The 21,849-nt window shown below is 51.3% G+C and overlaps 1 protein-coding gene across 1 annotated transcript in view; it reads right to left on the bottom strand.

Annotated features, from left to right (window-relative positions):
* Positions 1 to 7,040: 7,040 nt before the first annotated feature.
* LOXHD1 (lipoxygenase homology PLAT domains 1) overlaps positions 7,041 to 21,849 on the bottom strand; it is a 163,314-nt gene continuing 148,505 nt past the window's right edge. Inside the window, exons 38-41 of the mRNA XM_072732287.1 lie at positions 20,432 to 20,602; positions 14,582 to 14,714; positions 13,107 to 13,265; positions 7,041 to 7,912 (exon numbers count right to left, since the gene is read on the bottom strand). Of these exons, the coding sequence (XP_072588388.1) occupies positions 7,432 to 7,912; positions 13,107 to 13,265; positions 14,582 to 14,714; positions 20,432 to 20,602 (944 nt within the window). The 3' untranslated portion in view covers positions 7,041 to 7,431. The remainder of the gene's footprint in view (positions 7,913 to 13,106; positions 13,266 to 14,581; positions 14,715 to 20,431; positions 20,603 to 21,849) is intronic.

A 21,849-nucleotide genomic window follows, 5' to 3' on the forward strand; every position in this document is an offset into this window, starting at 1 on the left:
TCTCAAAAAAATCTGTTCACTGCGGTGAATCTAATGCACCTGTTTCCTAACCTTCAGCCTATGAATCCTAAAGGGGAAAGTTCTCATTTTTGATCAATTTTCAAATATAGCCTCTCGTGTTTTGAACAAGAGAGGCTCCTCACCTTCTCTGTAAGAGCAGAGGTTTGCTTTCCAATGGTAGGCATGGATTTCTTATTCCTTTGTAAGGACCCAAACTCAGATACGCTGTGTCCTCTAACATGTGGATCTGTGAACTGTAAGTTGACTTCCTTTTTTTTTTTTATATAAATTTATTTTTTATTGGTGTTCAATTTGCCAACATGAAAGTTGACTTCCTTTCACGGCCCTGAAAACAGAACCCCTATTAATAAGGCTTTTCTTTTTAAATAAGAAACTTCACTTTCTAGAGCAGTTTTGGGATTAAAGAACCCTGAGCAGAAAGTACAGAGTTCCCCACTCTCTCTAAGATCCCCCCGTTAGTAGCATCTCTCCTTAGTGGCGTTCATTTGATACAGCCATGAGCCAGTATTGAGACATTATTATTAACTCAGATCCCGAGTTTACATTAGGTTAATGAAGGTTCAAAGCCCTCAGTGCCATGCAAGCGAGATGATGCAAAGTGCTGTCTGTAGAGCCTTCCACATATTTCTGTCGGTGTCTCCTGACCCAGGAACCAGTTTGAGGCTGGCCCCATCACTTACCAGGACTCGGCTGGCAGACAGCAGAGAGATGCTTCCCTTCCTTGCTCTTGCACACCCTAAATATGGGAATGGCGATCTAGGTTCCTTCCAGCTTTCGAATTCCACAGGTTTCTATTTACAGGCCCTGTGTCCCTCCAATACCTCTGCCTCGTTGGTGTCTGTTTATACCCTCAGTGGAAGTGACCTTGGGAGGACAGGCCTGGGCCAGCTGTGGGGTACGGTCTGGGAGCTGGGGCTGGGGCTGAGGCAGAAGTTCTCTTTCTGAGGATTTCGTGCTCCCCCCAGTAAGAGGCCAATGTACACCCTTCCTAATCCTCTCCACCTCGATGCCCCTTCCCCCCGCCCTTCTGAGGCGGTGCTGGGAGGAAAGAGGTTTCTCAGAGCATCTAGGTTCACACTCTGTGCAGGCCCATGACCCCCAGTCACCGGCAAGTTGCCCTAGGGTGTTAAGAAAGAGTCTCTGTATTAGTTGGGGTTCTCCAGAGAAACAGACCAGTAGGAAGGAGATCTACTGAGAATTCGCTCGTGTGATTGTGGGGACCGAGTCCCAGCACCTACTGCCTGTGGGCTTGAGTTCCAGCCTGAGTCCCGAGGCCTGAGGACCAGCAGAGTCGAGGGTGAGAATCCAGGCAGGGGCAGGGAAGATCCAGGTCCAGCTCCAGCAGGTAGACAGGAAAGGGATGAAGTCTCCCTTTGCCTGGTCTTCTTTCCACTGGGGCCCTCGAGGCATCGGTTGAGCCCCACCCCATGAGGGAGGCCCCTCTACTTTCTGAGTCAAATTCTAATCTCTTTTGGAAACCCTTACAGGCACATCCCGGTGATGTTTAATCTGGGGGCCCCACGATATCCTGGTATCCTCGCCTCCCCCCAGGGTGTTGGCTGCCTCCCAGCTGGTGCCCTCTTTCTCTACCCCCTGACCTGCAGCCAGCACACACATAGCACCTGCACTGAGACCTCTCCCTTCCCGCCTCCTGCTTCTCCTCGCGCACCCCGTTCCCTAGGGGGAACCCCCCACCGCTCCCAGGAAGTAGGACACCAGAGAGTTTTCTGGCCCCCATGTTCTCTTTTCCTGCTCCCCTTGCCCTCAAAGGCGCTCCCTACTCGGTAGCTTTAAGCCCAGCAAATAATGCTGCTTCCCTACATTTGCCCTGCATGCGCTGAACCCCTCAGTTATCCCCAAAACCAGCCAGAGCAGCTGTTCTTTCATCTGTTTACCTTATGTATCCGGCTTCCACCCGGGGTTCCTACTGTGGCAAGCCCTGTTCTTGGGTTTCCTGTGCCATCCGTTAGCTGTGTGATGTGGGGCAAGTTACTCAAATTCTCTGTGCTTCAGTTTCTTCATCTATAAGATGGGATCATGATAACATCTGCCGCATACGTTTTTATGAGGGTTTAATGAGCTAATATGTGTCTGGTATCTGCTATGTGCTATATAAATATTAGCTGTATGGTGGTGGTGATGATGATGATGATGGTTTAAAAACAAAAACAAAAACAAAAAAAATCCCTGCCTTCCATAGTCTTTCTCCTTGGTCCTCTAGTTGTCCCCTCTCCTTCCTTCCTTTTCCTAGATTATTCCAGGCCCTGTCAATGTCTACTCTTCCCCTCTGGCCACCCAGCCATGGTCAGCCACCAGCAATGGCCTAGCCAGTAGGAGGGCTGGAAGCTGAGACCCCAAAACCAAGACTTCTGGAATCACCACTCTGTAACTGGCTTTCCTTGTTCCATTGGAGATTCTAGAAGAAAAGCCACATTGAGGTCTGTAGGCCAGAAGTTACAGAACTCCTCTTCCCTCCAGCTCACAGGCAATACCACCTCCCCCACCATCTGGAGGTCCCCATCCAAACTCCTCCCATTAAATTTAGGCCTAAAAGGCTCTTCCCTCCATTACTCTCCAGGCCTATGTGCCCAAGACTTCTTTCTTTCCCATAGGCGCTCTTTACTCCCTTTGTCCAAAGCTGAGTCTCCCCCACCTGTTCCCGAGGTCCCTTCCCTTGCCCTTGAGGGCTCAGGACATTTGGGGGCCTGCTGGTGGTTGATGCCTGGTGCCATGCTCTACCAAGGGGCTGGGATAAATGGGAGTGCCCATTCAGGAGGCGCACGCAGCACCAGGGCTCCTCAGGACGTGGGGCATCCCCCGTACTTCTAACCTCATCTAGTTGGACCCACATAACCAGAATTCAGAAGGCATGTAACTGAACTGGGTCGAGTTTACTTTTATCAAAATCTTGGAAGCAAAAGGTTGTTCAGCTGAAGAGCTGAGAAAATAAAATTGGAAGGTTTTTGTTTAACCTACTTAAGAGCAGAAGTGTTTTTTAGACTTTGGTGCAACAGTTTGTATGTAAATAGCTGGTGCTAACTGCAAATGAGTCTGATCTTTTCTTTGATGTGGACACCCCCCCCCCCCCACCCGGGGATATTTATTTGGAAGTACTTTGTTAGGAGTTACTCCTCGAAAGCAATACAATTAAGGTTCTCTCCAAATATTCTTTAATGTAGACTTGTCTCCAAATCAGGAGGGGAAAGATGGAGCGGATAGGAAGCGCTGACACTTAAGGAGCCATCCTTATAAGGAAGAAGTTCCACACAGAGCGAGCAGTGGGTGCCCGGGGGATCTGGGGAGGGAAGGAGCAGCTGTGGCGAGGATGGCAGGAACGGAAGGGAGGTTCCTGGGGGGGTGTGCAGAGCCCCTTCTTTCCTTTGTTTCCTTCACCCTGAGCCCCAGTGAGGGGCTTTGTCTTGGCCGGAGGAGGGACAGCGCTCAGCACCACCTGCCTGCTGCCCCCTGCCCCACGATGACCCGGGGCTGTGCAGGCAGCAGGTGAGCTGGGTCCGGGAAGGACCTTCCCAAGAGGAAGGGCCTGCTCATCCTCCCCATGGCTGGCTGCTGGGGGCCTCGCTTATAGAGCTTTGCCTGCCTGGGGCCTGGACTGGGGGGAGGCGAAGGAAGTGCCCCGGGAGCAGCATCCAGGGGCCTCACTTGGAGGCAAGGCCCTGCCTTTGTGGGGGCCTGAGGTTGAACCCCCCCCCCTTACACTTTACACCCTGGGCTTCTTGCTTCACCCTAATCCCAGCCTTGCCTTCTGCCCTCCGAGGTGGCGGAGGGGGGATGGGGGGCTCCTGTGATTGCCTACAAGAAAGGGTCAGGTCTTGAAAGGCAGAGTGTGTGTGGATGTCCCTCACTCCTTCCTTAGGGTGGAGAACAGCAGCTGGGAGAGGGCAGAGAGCCCTCCTCCCCAGCCCCCTCAGAGGCCGTGCCCCCCACCTTTGCTGGTAGCTTCAGCACAAACTGGTGGAGAAAGGAGGCCTGCAGGCCCCAAGTGATAGGACTTGCTCAGGGTCCCAACACCCCTTGTGCTGCGGAGACAGGACCTGACAGGTGGTGAATTCTTCAAGCTGCCCCCCACCCCTCTTCCCTGCCCATCTCCCTCCCCACCACCACACACCTCTCCCTCCGCTCTCCCTCCACCTCCACCTCCACAGTGTGCAGGGCATCAGACGGCCTAGTTCAAGCCCAATTCCTACAAAGCAGGGAGGGTGGCCTGGCATGGGCCCTGTGACCGGTAGAGGGGGTGGTGGATGACAGGAGACCTCAAGCAGACAGGACTGCCTCCACAAGGGCTCAGCAGGGAGGACGGTGAGTGTGGCACCGCTGGAGGGTAACCTGCTGCACATGGAGCTGTAGGAAACTTGCTGGAGATGCAGCTGCCCAGGCCCCCAAGAACTTGGGGAACCAGGTCGGGCCAAAGGTGTGACCATTGTTTATGGGGTCTTCACGGCAGCAGTTTCGTCAGGACTTTTTTTTTTTTTAAGATTTTGTTTATTTGAGAGAGTGAGAGAGACAGCACGAGCAGGGGGAGGGGCAGACGGAGAAGCAGACTCTCCACTGGGCAGAGAGCCTGATGCAGGGCTCAATCCCATGACCCCAGGATCATGACCTGAGCTGAAGGCAGATGCTTAACTGACTGAACCACCCACAAACCCCATCACTGGGTCTTGACAAGTCCTTCGTAGGAGAGCAGAGGATGCAGGGCAGGTAAAGGATGGGACAATGGACTAAGGTCTTGGGGTATCCTCAGAGCAGGCCTGCCCTACCCGGGTAAGAGTAGGCTGATGTTGGGCCCCTCAGCAGCATGATGGTCATGGAGGCTCTCCCTGGACCAGCTTCGGCTGAGTCAGCAGGACAACGGCTGCCACATTTCACAGGGATGGCTCACCGGGCTTGCCAGAGGGCATGGCGGAAACTGTTTTCAACTTGGAGATGACTGTCCTTCTCCAGGTTCAGACACGATGGAGAGGCTGAGGACGAGGTCATGACTTTGGGGACAGGACACTCAGAAATTGCTGTTGGTGGCTTGGGACAACCCCCTTCCTTCTGGCTGTTGTCTTACTCAGTGCTAGTGATTGGGACTTCACAGTGTTGCCTGGGGATGCCCGGGTGGCTCAGTGCATGAAGCATCTGCCTTCAGCTCAGGTCATGATTCTGAGTTTCTGGGATTGAGTTTCACATCAGGCTCCCTGCCCAGCGGGGAGTCTGCTTCTCCCTCTCCCTCTGCTCCTCCCCCTGCTTGTGCGCTCTCTCTCTCTCTCTCTCTCTCTCTCTCTCGATCATTCTCTCTCTCAAAAAAAATTATATATATATATATACTCCGAAACAACAACAACAAAAAAAACAGGGCTGCCTGAAGAGAGGGCATGTCCACCTCATTTGAAGGCATAGAGTCCTATTCCATCCATAGAAATTGTAGGCATGAGGGCTGGGCTGGCTGACTGCTGGTGGCAGCGATGAGAGGCCCGAAAGCCCAGTTTGTCAGACCAGAGGTTGCTGGAGGGTCTCCCTTGTAGGTGTCTTAGGTCCTAAAAAGGAGACAGTGGAGGACTGAAGAGACTAAGAACCCGACAGGCATCCCTCTTTTCCTCCCTTCCCCAAAGACCAGAACCGGGGCCAGCAAGAAGAGGAGCAGGAGTGACAGTGCAGCGTGGGGATGAGGCGGAGGGACTGGCTCACATGCCCCCACCGTGTGCACACACACACTTGCACATGCACACACAGGCGAGCTCTCCCTCCTTCACTTCTGGTCCTCCTGTGAGAGGACTGAGCTGGGGGATGGGACAAGATGAATTCTAAGGGTGACTTTGGCCTTTACACAGGAGCCTGACGTTTAAATTGCAGAACTGTGATGAGCTTTGGGACTTAAAATGGTAGTGGCCCTTTTTAGGACCTAAGAGAATTCAGTAGACCTTCAAGGCTTGGTTAAGTTTCCATCTGGGGACAGGGGTGTCAGGGAGGCGGGGGATGGGGATGGGGGGACCCAGTTCCACAGAAAAAGATGCAAATAAAGCTGTTTCCTGATTCCTTCTCCCTCACCCCCACCCCAGCTCCCTGGGGTCCTGCTTGTTTGACATGATGGACACACACACACCCCTTCAGCGCAGGCACTCAATTCCAATTGCTGAGACCCCAGGAGATGGAATCATGTGGCCAAGCTCCCCCAAGCTCTCTGGGTGGAGCTGGGGCTCAAGCCCGGGCAGGCTGCCTTAGAGACAGCGCCTGTAACCTCAGCCTTTCTCCAAGGGTCTCCGGGAGCTCTTGGAACTTGCTTCAACCACGAAGCCCTGCTAAGAGCTGACACGGCCTGGGAAATCCTGGTGCAGGGTGCCCTCCTAGAGGAAGACTTCCTTGCCGGTCAGTTCTGCTTCTGGAGGAAAGTCAGAGGTCAGATGTGGCGTTGTGTGGCACTCTTAGGGTGCATGGCAGGTCCCTTTGTGATGGTTCATCAGGAAGGGTGTGTGTGTGTGTGTGTGTGTGTGTGTGTGTGTGTGGTTCTCTGGGTGCTTCTCCATCAAGGTCATATCCTCTTGAGGGCAGAGACCACACCTTTATATTGTTCTCCCAGTTCTCGGTGGACATTGCCTGTGCGGAGCCAGGGTGAGGATGACAGTGCTAATTCACCATGTGTCCCCCACTCTTCACCCAGCCTGAGTCCACCAGGGACCCGGGTTTTCCAGGTCCTGCCCCCACCCTCATCACCTTCTGTTCAGTTCTCTGGGTCTCCACTGTGTCATCACAGGCTAGACTCACTGGTGGGCATCTCGCAAGGTGTTTTCCATAAATGATGGAAAGAATCACCTACCTTTTTCACAGGCTCATAAACCCCTCCAGGGCAAAAACATTTCCTCCTGATGTTTTTCTCCGTTTGCCACTGGATTCATTGAAATTGGGGAAAGGGATGCATTTCTTAGTGAGTTAGATGCCAAGATGAGTTCTTTCTGAGGTGTGATTGGTAATAATTTAATTAGCCCAGCTTTTTTGGGAAGAACATGTTAATTAGTTTTCGCTTAAAATACACCATCTCAATGGTCTCTTCTTCCCCACTTTTATCCCCTGGGTGAAGCCCCAATTTCCCATCCACACATGGCAGCAGGTCTCAGCCTGGCCATTGCTGCTATTGGAAAAGAAAACGCAAAAAGTTATTTTTTTGTGCAGCCATGGATTGTGACACATGTTGACTGATCCCTGTAGGTCCAAGAGCCTGGGGAGGGGCAGGACCCCACAACTAGTCACCCTCAGTGGCCTCTGGAGAACCATGAAGTTCTGGGCCACATGCCACGCATGCCACCCTGCTGGACCCCAGTCCCAGCTCCACGAGGCTTTGGGAAAGCCCTGCTGAAACCCAAGGTAGAGTCAGGAGCATCTCAGGGAGGGGTGGGAAGGAGAGCCTCCAGCCCCTCAGACTGAAGGGAAGAGGTCTCTCCAGGTGAGCCCGTCCCCCCGCTTCTTGTCCAGCCACCTGCCGCAGTTGAAGATGGTTGCCACTCCGGTGCTGGTGTTGGTGACCTCCACCTTGTCCACCAGCCAGCCTGAGTAGTAGCCACTGCTGTCGTGTTCCACTCGCACCTTGCGCAGCTCGCCTAGCTCCAGCGTCTCCAGGAAGAAGCGGTCGGTGCTGCCCCGCTCGAAGAGGTTGCGCATTTTCTGCTTCAGCTCCCGCTTGCCTGTGTCCCCATTGGCCCCAAAGATGGTCACGAAGACGTTGGCGTCGGTGCCTGCCCCTGGCTCATAGCCTGTCGTCACAATGACCTCGTACTTGACTGGCACCAGGCTCTGGACCTTGCTGGCAAAGCTCTCCGTCGTCTTGGTGACTTCGAATACCTTGAAGTACTTCCTCTTCCTTTTGAGGGGGATGAGGCAGTCACAGTTGAAGAAGTACCTAGAAGGGAGGAAGGAGGCTTCGTGGATACCAGCCCAGGCTCATGCTCCCCCTGGGCCCTGGTCCATAAATGATTCCTTCCCCAGGTGGCAGGATATTAGGACTGGAAATGCCTGCATTAAAATATGAGGACATGGTCTTATTTTTCTTAAGATTCACAGTGAGTGGCTTCTCTATCCTTCCAGAGGCTCCTTGATTCTCCTTTCATGCCTCACTGGCCCCCATACTCCATGTCCAATCCACCAGCAAAATCTCATTGACCCCATCTTTAAAATAGGTCCAGAATCAGCCACTTGAAAGACTATGCAGTATCTCAGTATCTGCTCTGCTGTCCCTCTGCTCCAAGTCACCAGCACCTCCTCCCTGGGATAGATCAGACTCCTAGCTGGTCTCCCAGCTTCCTGCTACCTGTGGTCCATTCTTTACACAGCAGCCAAGTGACTCTGTGGACATACATGTAAGCCCAAGAATGCAGTCCTTCTGCTCAGAATCCTCCAGTGGCTTCTGAGATTAAGTAAAAACCACCACCTTATAAAGGTTTGTAAGACCCTAGGTGATTGGACCCTTTCTGACCCAGCCCAGTCTAAGCTCACTCCACCCCAACCATGCTGGTCCCCTTGCTCTTTCAAAGGGACTTATGAATATTTATACTTGGTATTGTCACCTGCAGAGATAGCTACAGGATTCAGAGTGATAGTCCCAAGGAAAGCCAAGTGGAAATGTCATTGGGGAACATGTGGTCCCAAATCCCTTGCACTGGGCTGAGTTGAGCTATGAGTGAGTATGTCTGTGTGGGGGCGGGGGGCGCATACACACACATGTGTGCGTCCACGTACTCATGGTCTATAGAGTGAAAGGGGTAAGAGAAAGTCCTTACTGAAGAAGCTGCCATAAGCAGAAGCAAGTCTAAGGCCAAGAGAAATGGTCTTGGACCAGAAAGTTCCCTCTGCACCCCCAGCCCACACAACCATAATTTTACCCTCTGGGTAATGGTAGTGAGCCCAATAATTAATTACAAAGGAGAAAGTCAGAGGGCTCAGTGGAAAGAAAATGCTCCATGGGGTCAAAGGGGGCCTGGGGTCTGCCCCAGCCCTGCCACCTTCCACCCATATGTCCTTGGGCAAACCACATCCCCTACCTGGACCTTGGTTTTCCCATTGACAATTCTAGAGGTTTGAATTGAACAACTGGTGTGGTCTCTTCCCACTCAACTGGTAATATTGAAACAGCTTCGGAGATAAGCTATCCTGGCACTGACTGATGATGTCAGGATTTCAGCCCAGACAGGGCCTGCCCAGTGCTGCAAAATCAGATCCCTTTTAGATGAAAATCCATAACTGCAAAAAGCTTGCTTACCTACACCCTCCTCAAATGCCAGGCTTTGCATTCTTGCATCACATCCAGTCCCACAACAACCCTGAGCTGTAGGTGTCATCCTCCCATTTCAGAGAAGGGAAGACTAAGTCTTGCAGAAGTCATTGCCCAGGGTGAGCCAGAGCTGGACCCAGGGCCAGCCTGCTTAAGCCACCTGAGACGCCAACCATGGAAAGACTCGGGCAGGAAATCCTTATTCTGTTTCAAGATCTCTCTTCCCCCAGTTATCACTTGATAAATGTGGATTGTTGTTACATACCACACTTTCTTAGAGGGGATATAACTTCATTCTTTGTTTAGACATTCTTTAAAAATGTATTTCTTTATGCAAATTCTCTCTGATATACATAATTCTATATAAATGCACACATCATGTGACCGCATGCATGTTTTTCTAAATGCACCCTTTTTCTTCTCCTTTTTGCTTGGCTCTCTCTCCTTTCTCCCCTCCTTCCTTTCCACTTCAACATCCCACCTTTACCTCAGATAACCCATGTAACAGTTGTGGGTGTATCTTGCCAAATTTCCTTCCATTTCACCCAGCCCTGCACAGACCCACATAGACACAGACATATGCGGGATGTCAGTGTTCCCTTTACAAAATGGCATCATATAATATGTGTTTTCCCATATCTTACTTTTCCTGGGAGTTGCTCCAAGTCATCTGGTACATATTTAATTCATTATTTTTAATGGCTGAAAAATATTCCCTGGTATAGCTATAAGGAAAAGCTTTCTATCATAAGATCACCAAAATGTGGGACCCCAGGGCTTTGTGGAGTCAAGACCCTAGAGGTGGAAGGACACATCCCCAGCTTTCCTCACTGGAAATGAGGGTAGGGTCATCAGGAAGGATAAAGGCAAAAGCAAAGAGTACAAATGAAGAGAGACGAAATATAGTATTTGAAAAACATGTAAATAAGATCACAGTTCGGTGAACAGTGTTTGTGATATATTAGTAAAGTGTCAGAGAGAGTAGAGTCACCAAATACTCATGGTGGCCATCTCTGATGGGTAGGGCTTCTCTTACAGACTTTTTCTTTTACAGACTTTTTGTATTATTTGAATTTTTATAATGACTGTGTATTTTTAAAAATATTTATTATTTATTTGAGAGAGTTGGTGGGGGGAGCCAAGGGAGAGAGAGAATCTCAAGCAGACTCTGTGCTGAGCTTGGAGCCCTACACGGGGCTCGATCCTACAAGCCTGAGATCATGACCTGAGCTGAAACCAAGTGTCTGATGTTCAACTGACCGTACCACCCAGGTGCATACCAATATAATGACTGTGTATTATATATGGTATTGAGATCAAACAATAAAGTTATTCTTGGTTAAAAAAAAAAAACCCTGTGTGTGTTCTTCCACCAAAATTCTGAGGATCTTAGTGGTGGAGGAGAACTGGTTAGGAGGTATTGCCCATTGCAGAGGAGGGGTTAGAACTGGAAATAGTTTAAAGATGAAAGTTTGACATTACTGTGTTTATAGGCGATGGAGATTAAATTCATTTGTAATTCATGGAAGTCTGACCATGATGGTTGACATGGTGGTTGGAAAGGAACACCACCCCTCAGGAACCACAGGCTTGACACCTGCACAGGCAGGTGGGCTGGAGCATGACCTCTGAGAGCTCCCTGAGTTGGAACCCCTGTCAGCATCCCCCCAGCACCAGACTCCAGTGAACATCCAGCTCTCTTCCTGGGAGGAGAGACTGAGCACAGAGAAGTGATGGGTTACCACTGTCACTGAGGTGACATGGCTGATCAGGTGACAGCTCTAGTATCCGGGGTCTGGATTTCCTGCATCCCCTTCTTCCCATTGGGAAGATCCCACACCTCATGGACATCCATCCCTTCCTCCCCTTGCAGCCCTGGCAACACAGTGACAAAAGACCATACTCTTGAGGGTGTAGGAATGGTGGCTTCTTTCCACTGGGAGATAAATCTTACAACTCAGCCCCAGGATTATGGGGTAGGAAGTTCATGAGTGAAGCTTGCTTTTCCCCTTCCTTCTGAGACTGGAAGATGCTGGCTGGTGCTGAGATTTTTGGCTTGCTCTCTTTCTTGATGCCAACATTGTCGGTTTAAAGCCAACCCAAGTGGGAATGATTTCATTTTATTATTGTATTGTATTGTATTGTATTGCATTGTATTGTATTGTATTGCCTTGTACTGTTTGGTTTATTTGGGGGGTTTGCAGAGGTGTGGTATCAGCAGCCATACTCCATGTGGTTGGGAGGCAGCATTGGGTGGCAGAAGGGGCTTTGCCCTGGCCCTGGCTTGCTGGATGACTTGGCAATGCCTCTGGGCCCTCCGTGTCCCAGCTCTCAAGACCCCATCAGTGTGGGTCCAAGCAGCCACAACCCAGAACTCTGCCAGGGTTTATTGTGCCTGCTGGTTTTTTTCTCTGAAAGAGCACTAGATAACATGGCGGGCTGAAAGGGACTGAATTATGTCCCACCTTCAAATGCATATGTTGAAGCCCAAACCTCCAGTGTGACATCATTTGGGTGGTATTTGGGAGGTGATTAGGTTTAGATGAGGTCCTGAGGGAGAGACCCCCTGATGGGAACAGTGCTCTTATAAGAAGAGGAAGAGACACCTGAGTTCTCACTCGCTCTCTGTCTCTCTCTCTGCCATAATGACACAGCAAGCTAGGAAGAGAGGCCTCGTCAGGACCCACCCTCACTGGTACCCCGACCTCCGATTTCCAACCTCGCCAAATAGTGAGAGGAAGATGTCTGCAATTTGAGCCACCCAGTCTGTGGTCTTTGGATATGGCCACCTGAGCTGGTTAAGATAGAAGTTTTGAAGTCAGAATCCTTTCCTGGAATTTCCAAAGGGGAAGATGGGTCAGAGGAGGCCGATCCTAGGATGCTTGCCTACCACAGATGGGGCGTAGATAGACATGGCTTTGAGCAGCTCGGGCTCCCGTAGGCCGGAGTGTGCAGCGGAGACTGCACCTGGCTATTGCTTCTGCGTGTCTAGGTGCTTACGGTGAAGACACTGCCCCGGGCGGAGTAGGGGCCGGTTCTGGAGCAGAGGTGCCCCAGCAAGTGGTGGCAGGCTGGCCCTGGGAGTTGTACACTTCGCCTGCTGCTCACTCCCTGGGCCCAGCCTCCCAGAGGCCAGCACCGCCCCCAGCATCCCCTTCTTCCTCTCCTGGTGCCTTCCAGGGCCTCAGGGCTCTTTCTGGCATCCAGTGTGGTAACCAAGTGGTTTTAATTAGAAAAACTGATGGCTGTGGACTGTTACCCAGGTAACCAAAACCCTTAATCCTCCAGAAATGCCTGAGTCTCCAGAAGGCCCTGGAGGGCAGTGGTAGGGGGTGGGGGTGGGGGTGGCGAATGCAAAGCTCCTTATCCAGAGTCCTCAGAGGCAGGTGGGCCATGGGGTTACTCCCACTGGTCTCTGGTCTCACTCTGCCCACTAGGATGGCAGGGCTTTTGCTGTGACGGACGCTTCAGAGCTATATTTCTCTGTCATGGCACAGGGATGGGAGAGGAAGGGAGGAAAGTGTCCACTGCCTGGCACTGTTTGGCTTCCTCAGTGTTTTCCCAAGGAAGCATCCCTGGATTAAAAGGCCAGAGCATCCAAGCTCATGTGGTTCAGTCCCTGTCTCTGCGGGTAGGCCTATGGCTCAGAAAGCTCCAGAACAGTACAGCTGCCTCTTCCCTTCCCACCTCGTAAGTCTCCTGAATAAGAGGGCCTCACAGGGGACAGCTCCCTAGGCCCTGGTGCCTCTTCCGAGGTCTAGCCCCTGTCCCTCCCCACAGAGTGAGCAGCACTTCCGAGAGCAGGGGGTGGAGGCAAAGTACATACACATTGCCGTACTCCAGCTCGGTGATGGTGATGGTCTTGACGTGCCAGACCAGCTCTCTCTTGGGGATGAACCGGTCCTCCCTGGCCAGGTGGCCCACGCAGAGGGAGGCAATGTCCCCCAAGAAGACGCTGTCAAACTCAAACGTGTCTGTGGTCCCCCTGCAGGACACAAAGGTACGGCCAATAAGAGCTGCCCATGCCCACTGAAGGGAGTGAGCATTTATTGAGTGCCTATGGCATTCTAGGCGGTGGTCTGAGGAGCAGGGGTTCCATCGGATTTTGGAACAAGACAACCACAGTCATTAAATAAAAGAAAAAAAACCCTGCCTGATCCCAGCACTGGTGAGTGGTAACATCGTGAGGCAGTGGAGCTGGGAGGAGGGTGAAGCCCTGGGCTCTGGGTGTCAGGCCCGGATTCAGAGAGCAGAGCCTCGGGAGCAAGGGAAGAGGCCCCCGACGGGGAGGTGCCTGGGACAAGTCACGGGATGGGGCCTGCAGGCAAGGAGGCTTGGGCATCGCCGGGGGAGTATTGGCTTGGCTGCCGTCAGGGTGCACCCAGGGAAGGGGCAGCAGGAAGGTGGGTGCGGCCGGCTCTGGTGGCCTCACAGGGCCAGTCTAAGGAGCTCGGACTCCCTCCGGGGGCACAGGGAGTTCCAATGACAGGTACAGTGAGGCACGGGAAGGGGAGATTCTATAAGCGGTTCTGGAGAGAACGGGAAGAGGAAGTGGGCATCTGGGCCGTTCAGAGGTGGCTCAGGCGTGGAGGAGGAGAGGACATTCTCCAGGCCTGCCTGCCAACCAGGAGTGGCCAGAAGAGGTGACTGGACCCGAAACCCAAGTCTGATTTTCCTATAAAGCATCTTAGAGGCCCTCTTCTCCCTGTCTCTTTCTAAGTAGAGCTGAGTTCTGTGGTGTCTCACAGGACTACTCTCCTGTAATCCCATGGTTGAATGTTTTCTTTTCAACAAGACCATGGTCTGCATTGTTACCTGGTCCTGCTACAAAGTGGGCTCTCTTTAATCAATTAATTCTTCATTTTAGCGGTAGTTTCCATGAACTTTTAAAAACTGAAATATATTTGACATAAACTGTGTAAATTTAAGGTGTAGAGCATGTTAATATAGTCATATATTGTAGTATGACTGCTATTGTAGAGATAATTAGTGCCCCTAGCACGTTACAGGTCATCCTCTCTTTTTAGTGGTGGGGATCATTGAATTCTCATATAGTGGCCTCTCTTTGGGTGGTAATTCCCTCCTTTTCCTTTTTTAAGGGAGGAGTTTGCACAGGGTTGGCACATAGTAGGTACTCAATAAGTGCTTGCCGTTTAGGCCCATTTTAGGCACCACTTATGGCGCCCACCAAGAGGCCCCACCCTCCTGACCTCATCTAGAACTCCCTCTGCAGCCCCAGACACACACACTGCCTCTCACCCGCCCCATCCATCAATCCCCTGCGAGAACCCCCCTTCCTACTTCCTAAAGGCCCTCTGTCGGGAAGAATTTTCCACCAGAAACTCTTTGGATCGGTTCTTCCTGCCCTCCAGGATGAGCCAGACATTCTCCCTGGTTTCGCCTCCGTTGCCTGTTTCTATGACGATCTCGTAGGCTGCAGTGGAGAAGGTAGGAGAGGGTCAGCTAGGCAAAGCCACCCCCACCCGCGGCTCCCAGGTCCTCCCTCTGATCTTAGACAGATCACAGCCTGGCTGCGGGTTGAAATCCTCACAATGAGGCACTAGGACAAGAAGCTGCCCCCATCTGGAGCCACCATAAGCATCTCTTTTATTTATAGAGCAACTGCTTTGCCTGGTGACCATGGGAGTCGCTGAAAGTGAAGCATCAGGAAGCAGGAGGTGGCAATGAGTTTTGGGAGAGGTGCTGGAGCCTGGCTTTCAGACAGGGACAGCACCCAAGATGCAAAATGGAGCTCACTTGCAGAGGAGGGAGCAGAGGGGAAAGGGACAAGGAAGTTGAGGGCAGGCCAGACTCCTGGGGCGGGCCTTGAAGTCTATCCACAAGCATCAGGGCCTGCCCTGTGTCAGTTCTGACTCTGGTGTCGCATTCAGCATCACCGCATTCCTCCCCTGCACTTCCCTCAAGCACCTCTGCATTCACTCAGCAACATTTGTTATGTGGGTGCCAAGTGTCAGAAGGGGGCTGGGTTCTGGAGGACCCTAGAATTCCCTCTGCAGCCCCAGACTCACACTGGCAACAGATCACAGATGGGATGTGGTAACCTTGCAACAAAGGGCTAAGGTAGCTCAGGGAGAGAGGAAGAATCAGCGGCCCATTACCTCTCCAACCCCATCTTCTCGTATTTTCTCCCTTGCACACTCCATGCACTCTGTCTCCCTGCTGTCTTGGAGGCCTTGAAGCCCTGCGGGAGATCTGTGCTGCAGCGCTGTCCCCCTTTCTCTCTTCACTCACACTGGCTTGGCTCAGCCTTCACCTCATTCTTGCTATGAGGTCGGCCCCAGTCTCTCAACTGAGATTGCCACCTGACTGCCCCCAGCACTCTTGGCCTGCCTTCAGGTGCTCCATATTTTTCTCTTCTCCTTACCACCTGTTACCTCTTACCATGCTATGTAGTTTGCTTATTATTTTACTGTTTATCGTACTCCTCCTCTGCCCTGAATGTAAGCTCCATGAGGGCAGGGGGAGGAGTCTTCGTGTGGCTCACTGACAGATCCCAAGTGCTCAGAAAGTGGCTGGCATGCAGGCACTCGATACATATTTGATGAGCGAAAGAATGAATGATCTGGCCACTGGAAGCCTCAGGAAGGAGGCAGCATCTGAGCCTGCGCTCGAGGAAGAGCCACAATAACCACTGGCGGAAAATGAAAGGAGGTTCTGGATAGAGGGAGGAGCACAGGCAAAGACTGAGGAGGTGAGGGAGGCTGGGGTTCACTCGAGCCAGCTCCCCAGGGATTAGGCCAGAGATAGAGCTGTCGAGAGCCCCCCGTGTATATGGCTCTTGCAGCAGTAAAAGCAATCATGGAAGGTCTGGGATTCTGGATGCAAAAGACAGTTCTGTTTCTGCGCCTTTCTCCCAGAGATGTGGTAAAATGGAGAGAAGGCACGGCTGTGTCTGCAGCTCAGTGTAACGCTCGCCATTCTACCCTTGCAACTTCTCTCAAGGAGAGGGTCTGCTGCTGAGATGGGTGCAATGGATCTGGACAAGGAGGCAGGTAGCCTACGATAGGGGAGGAGAGCCACAGAAAGCGCATAACTCCTGAGGAAAGTGAGGCTCTGTGGGTCTGTACAAAATCCCAGCCCAGGACACGGAGGACCTGGGATGGCTGAGCCATTGTCAGGTCCCACTGGCATATACTGTCTTCCCTACAGGGGGTGGGGTGACTTCTGCAAACCTGTGAGTTTTCCAAGTGGATCCTGGGCTTTGTTGAGGAAATGGTTTGTCGGCACCTAAGGGATGTGGCAGAGGTGCTAGAAACCCACAAGCTCACTAGGTGAATTCAAGTCGGAGATTCAAGAACCAATGCAGATGGAATGCCAACAGACCATAATCCTTCCCTGTTGGTCTCAAGGATAAGGTAGCAAAGTAAGGTGTGTCAGCAGGGACATTTAGAGAGATTAGGAACAAATGCTGCCAGTGTCATCTGTGGTCTTTTGAAAGGAAGTTTCAATAAACATAGTTCACCCTGTCCTCTGTCCTAGTATTTCATCGATGGCTTGATAAAAACTTGGAAGGCACGATTCTCAACTTTGTGTATGTGTTGCTGGGAGGAAATGGACAAAGGAGCATCAGGGACCTAAAAGAATGAGGGAGGTGGGAATGGTGAGCCCAGGCTAGTGGGGATCAGTGTAAGGTCACCTGTGGGGGCCCGCACATTCATGAGGCAAGCCCAGCTGGAGCCCAGCAGCCACAGTGTGAGTCACCAGCACAAAGGGGGAACCAGCAAAGCCACCATGGGCTCTGGGGGCATGAATGTGGTTCAAGTGGCAAGACAGGGGAGGGAGAGCAGACCACCTTTGCAATCTTGCCCTTGGGCATGGCATCTGCAGAAGATGAGCAAGAAATTTAGGATATCCCATCATATGAGCAGGGGCTGAATAAACAGGTGTTTGTCCTGAGGCAGGAACTGCAGAGGCATATGATGCTTTGTGGAGGGGCCGAAAGAGGACAGTGGGCTTCCAGAACTTGCTGGAAGATCATCTTTCCCACCTCACAGTGTCAGGAGAGCTCCTGCTGTGTGGTGTGGATGGCCAATCAGAATCTTCCCTTGGGAGACACGTACTTCCCTTCCACTGAGGCTGTTAAGTAGAAGGCTGTGGGGCTGGGGTTACCAGCAACCATCTTCCCACAATGTAGAGAAAGAAGCAGAGCCAAGAGGAAATGGGAGACAGAGATGTGCTGAAATGACTGGAGCCTCTGGAGACAGCCAAGTCGAAGCCAGCTCCACCTGAGACTTCCAAGTTCTGGGAAACAACACATTCTCTCTTTGCTGGAGCCAGCTCAGATTCGGAGTTCAGGCGTAAACTACCAAGAGTTCTGACCACTCCTGAAATTTTCTGTTTGGCTCCATTGGGACTGCCAAAGAATGGAAGCTTCGAGAACGTGAGTATGAAGATGGATGTTCTAACAGAACTGCCCAGTGAAGCAGTAAGTCCTCCATCCCTGGGGAGCTGGGCATCAAACTGGACTATATTTGGGCTATAAATGTTGCAGATAAGGCTGACTGAGCAGCCCTAAAAGGTGTCAAGGGAGGGAGAACAGGAAGGAGAAGGGCTGTAGGAGGGAAGCACTGGTCTTCCTGGAGGATGTCCCAGTGACAGAGATCCTCCCAGGTATGTGTGTGCGTGTGTGTACGTGCACGTGTGCATATGTGCATGCATGTGCACGCATGAGCATGTAATCCTACCGCTCAGCACTTACTCTGGATTAATTGCAACAGAACTCAGATGTCAGTGTTATTTAAAGGTTGCCAATGGTTTTCAGCTCTGCTGCGCACTGGAATCATTTGCAGAGGCAGGTGCTGGCAGAGGGTTGGGAGCCGCTTCTGGAACTGCTAACAAGAGTTAGAGGTGAAGGCAGAGAACAGGGGGCTACGTCAAGTGGGGGCACGTGGCCCATCTGGAGTAGTGCCAAGCCCAATAAAGACAAGACAGCCTGCAGCAGAGTAGTGGGTCCTGGTCTAAGAATCAGGCCACCTGGCTCCTATCAGCTGCGAATGGGCCTGGGATGTGTCACTTCACCTTTCTGGGTTTCTGTTTTCCTTACCCATGGTACAGAGGTGTGAATTTGCACCCTATCTAGCTCACAGGGTGGGAGTAGAGCTGTGAGGACCTAACAAGAATAGAGGTGTAGAGTGCTTTCCACAGATGATGCTCTGTTGGAGTACTGAGGGGGTGTTTGTTCTCACAAGCTGAGTATCCAGGAGCACCCCGGGGTCATAGACACTGAGAGTAGGTGCCACCAGGGCAAGGTCTTTGTTTTATTCATTGGTATGTCCCAGACCTCAGAAGAGGTTGTAGACACTTAGCAGGTGCTCAGTAAATCTTTGCCAAATGGTTAAATAAGCTGTGTCCGTGGCTCCCCTCAGGGTGACCCTCCATTTGAGGACACAGGTATGGCTGTCTGTTCCCCTATGGACACCTAGAGGGCGCCACTCTGCCCTCCACAGCCTCTCAGTAAAGACAGATCACACAGTCCAGCTCCTAGGCTCCACGCTCCCGCTGTCCAGTCTCCAGTGTGTTGCATCCTTCCAGAACTAACACAAAAGCCGCCTCCCCTCCGCGATCTCCGTGCCAACCCCACTCCCGCAGGTCTTAGCAGCTGTTTGGCAGAAAATCTGTGAAGGAGACTGTTTATGCTCTGAGCAGCACAAATCTCTCTTCCCCTGAACGCCAATGGCCTCAGGAGCCTCTATTGCTCCTCTCGGCACGTGAGTAAGGGGCTTTAGCATTCCTATTGCACAAGGGGCTTACGCTTCTCCCCCTCACAAGATAGGAGGCTCCAAGAAAAAGAACTGCCTCTTCTTCTGTTTGCTGAGCACTAAATGCACACCTAGCAAGTCTCAAGCCTACAGAGCTGCAGAAGACTGCAAACATGAGTGACTCTGTCCCTGACCTCTGGGAGCTTCCAGTTGTATAGGGAGACTAACCAGGGGCAACGGTTGATAATAAATAAACTGGAGTTTCACGAAGCGGTGTGCACCACTCACGGCAGCTATAACGAAGATGGACACCTAGTAAATCCTCAGGAAGTGTGGCCCACACTTGGGGCAGGAATCCTTGCATGGTATAAGAGGGTACTTGGCTGGAAGCTCCTTGGGACATAGTGCTCGCTATCTCTTGGAGCAGTTCATGATTGAGTAGTTTGGATGGTGTGACTAACATGAGCAGGTGGCTTTGTACCGGAGAGCCATGCTTCCCTTCCACTGTATACAGCGCCTGCCCCCAGTGAGGGGCTGTCCAGCAAGGAATGACATTTCCCAGGTGCCCTTGCATCTAGGTGGAACCAAGTGATTAGTTTCTTGTTATTTTTCCTTTTGCAAGAACTCTGGGAGCCGTACGTTGGAAATGGCAGAGACCCAGATCAAAAGAGCTTGGGTCCCTGAATCACAGTGTTGGAAGGTCTGCCAACGCACACTGGATGGTTTATTACATGAGTGAGAGATGTTTTGGTTGGTTAAACCACTGAGCTTTAGGGGGTCACCTCTTACTGAAGTTAAGCATTACCTTGAAAACTAAGGTTAAAAAAATCTTTCTTTACACTGGGCTCTGCCTTTGAAAAACTTCTTCGAATCTGTTGAACCCAGATACTGGCATCTATAGTAAAGAAACAACTCCCTCATCTTGGATGGCCATCCACTTTAAGGATCAATTACATTTCCCCTTTAAATATCCCCCCAGGAAGGATCAGAGGAAAGTGGCTGCTGGAGATGCTGGCTCCCCCTGCATATTCTGTTTCCAGAAGTCTTGATTTGTCAGCTGTTGCCACAGGCACCAATTGTATAGAGCCTGTGAGAGAAAAATAAACCAGACAGAGAGCTTCCCACCAACGTGCCTAGCCCAGCCCTCAGGGCAGGGTGAACTTGTCCCCAGTGGTTTTCTGCTAACCTAATTAGCCCCTATGATTGGGGTGCCAAGATCTGGGATCAGTGTCTTGGCTGTTCCAATTCACCAAGTAATATTTAGGGTGTTTATTTATGCTTTCCTTCATTGGACATCTGATTCCCCTCCGGCTATAACTGTCTCTACTTTGGATTTACCAAAGACATCCCCCTACCCCTACCCCCGCCATCTACCTCTCATTTAACTCTGAAGATTCAGTCCCTGAGTCACACCTGCCCCGCCCCCACATACTGGTCTCCTCCAGCTCATCACGGATCTCATTGTTGGTGCAGGCTAAGTCACGGAGCGTCTGCCTGTCCCCTTCACTCCTGGAAAGCCAGCAGTCACATTGGAAACGGAAGGTCTCGTCCCGTGAATTGTCCTTCACATCGATGTAACTCAGGTGCCAGCCAGGAAAGATCCCTGTGGAGAAGACTCATGAGGACTGGGAGCCAAACACACTGCCGTGCTTTCAGCTTTCTGCTGCCACCAGCCACTGGCTGGCTGTGCCCACCCAAGTTCTGTCCCCTCTGGGCCTTTGTTGATGAAATGAGGAGGTGGGTTAGGTGGTCTCTGAGGGCTCCTCTAGCCCAGAGCATATCATTCTCCTTGCAAAATCCTTAACTTGGGGTTCATGAGCCTTTAGAGTATTTGTGTATGGGAATGAAGCTGTCTAAGGGCTCTGAGAAATTGTGCTATAATTACACATGCACATTTCACTAGAGAGAGGACTCATAGCTTTAATCAGATTCACAATGGGGGTCACTGACTTTTTGAGAGTTTACAGAGCTGAGGGATGAATTCGATTACTTCATGACACTAGTATGAAGTGGCTAATGCCAGGTGGACACCTGGCTAATGCCCATGATCCTTCCAGAATCAGTTCAGGCATCACTTCCTCAGGAAAGCCTTCATGAGGGTCCCCTGATTACTCAGTAGGCCTGTATCTGGTGTCTCTGCACCTGCCTTGGCTACACTCTGACCACACTGTGTCATCACTGTTTACAGGTGTCTTCTCCTCTGACCATAAGTTTTTTGGAGCAGGGACCTGGTCTTATTTGGTTTTGTTTCCCTAATGCTTTGTGTATTATCTGGGATGTAGTAGCTGCCCAATGAATGCTGGATATGTTATGACTTTGAGGGCCTTGGCTGTTCTGCAATCATAGAAAGGATTAGAAGCTGCTATTTCTTCAGGATATATATTAAATTTGAAAGATCTTGGCCTAATATTGAACATGTAGTTACTTCTGTTGTAATTGGCAGGGCTTCCCTCAGAAGTGCTTCCCCAAAATCATCACTATCAAGTATAAATCTCTGTGCATTTGCTGTGGCAGCTACATGTTATTTGTACCACACAACAGTTCAGTTACTCTCCACCCTTCAAAGTCCCTGAGAACTCTGAAAGCCAAAGTGCCCATCACACGTGGAGGGGAAATCCAGTGTGTGACAGGTTATGGTGATGATACTTGCTGCTCATAAATAGTCCACAAGGCAACCTCCCAAGGATGCCATGTATATGTTCAACTCTCATGTTTTGACCTCCTAGGTGGTGGGCCTTCCTATGTCCCAAAGAGCCAGTCTCTAGGATTGGACACTGCCCCAAAACCCCCTGTAGATCCTGATGCTGGTCTCAAGGGTCTTATAAGCACAAAGACAGACAAAGATGTCTA

The sequence above is a fragment of the Vulpes vulpes genome, chromosome 13 (assembly GCF_048418805.1).
Source record: "Vulpes vulpes isolate BD-2025 chromosome 13, VulVul3, whole genome shotgun sequence".
Classification (NCBI taxonomy): domain Eukaryota; kingdom Metazoa; phylum Chordata; class Mammalia; order Carnivora; family Canidae; genus Vulpes; species Vulpes vulpes.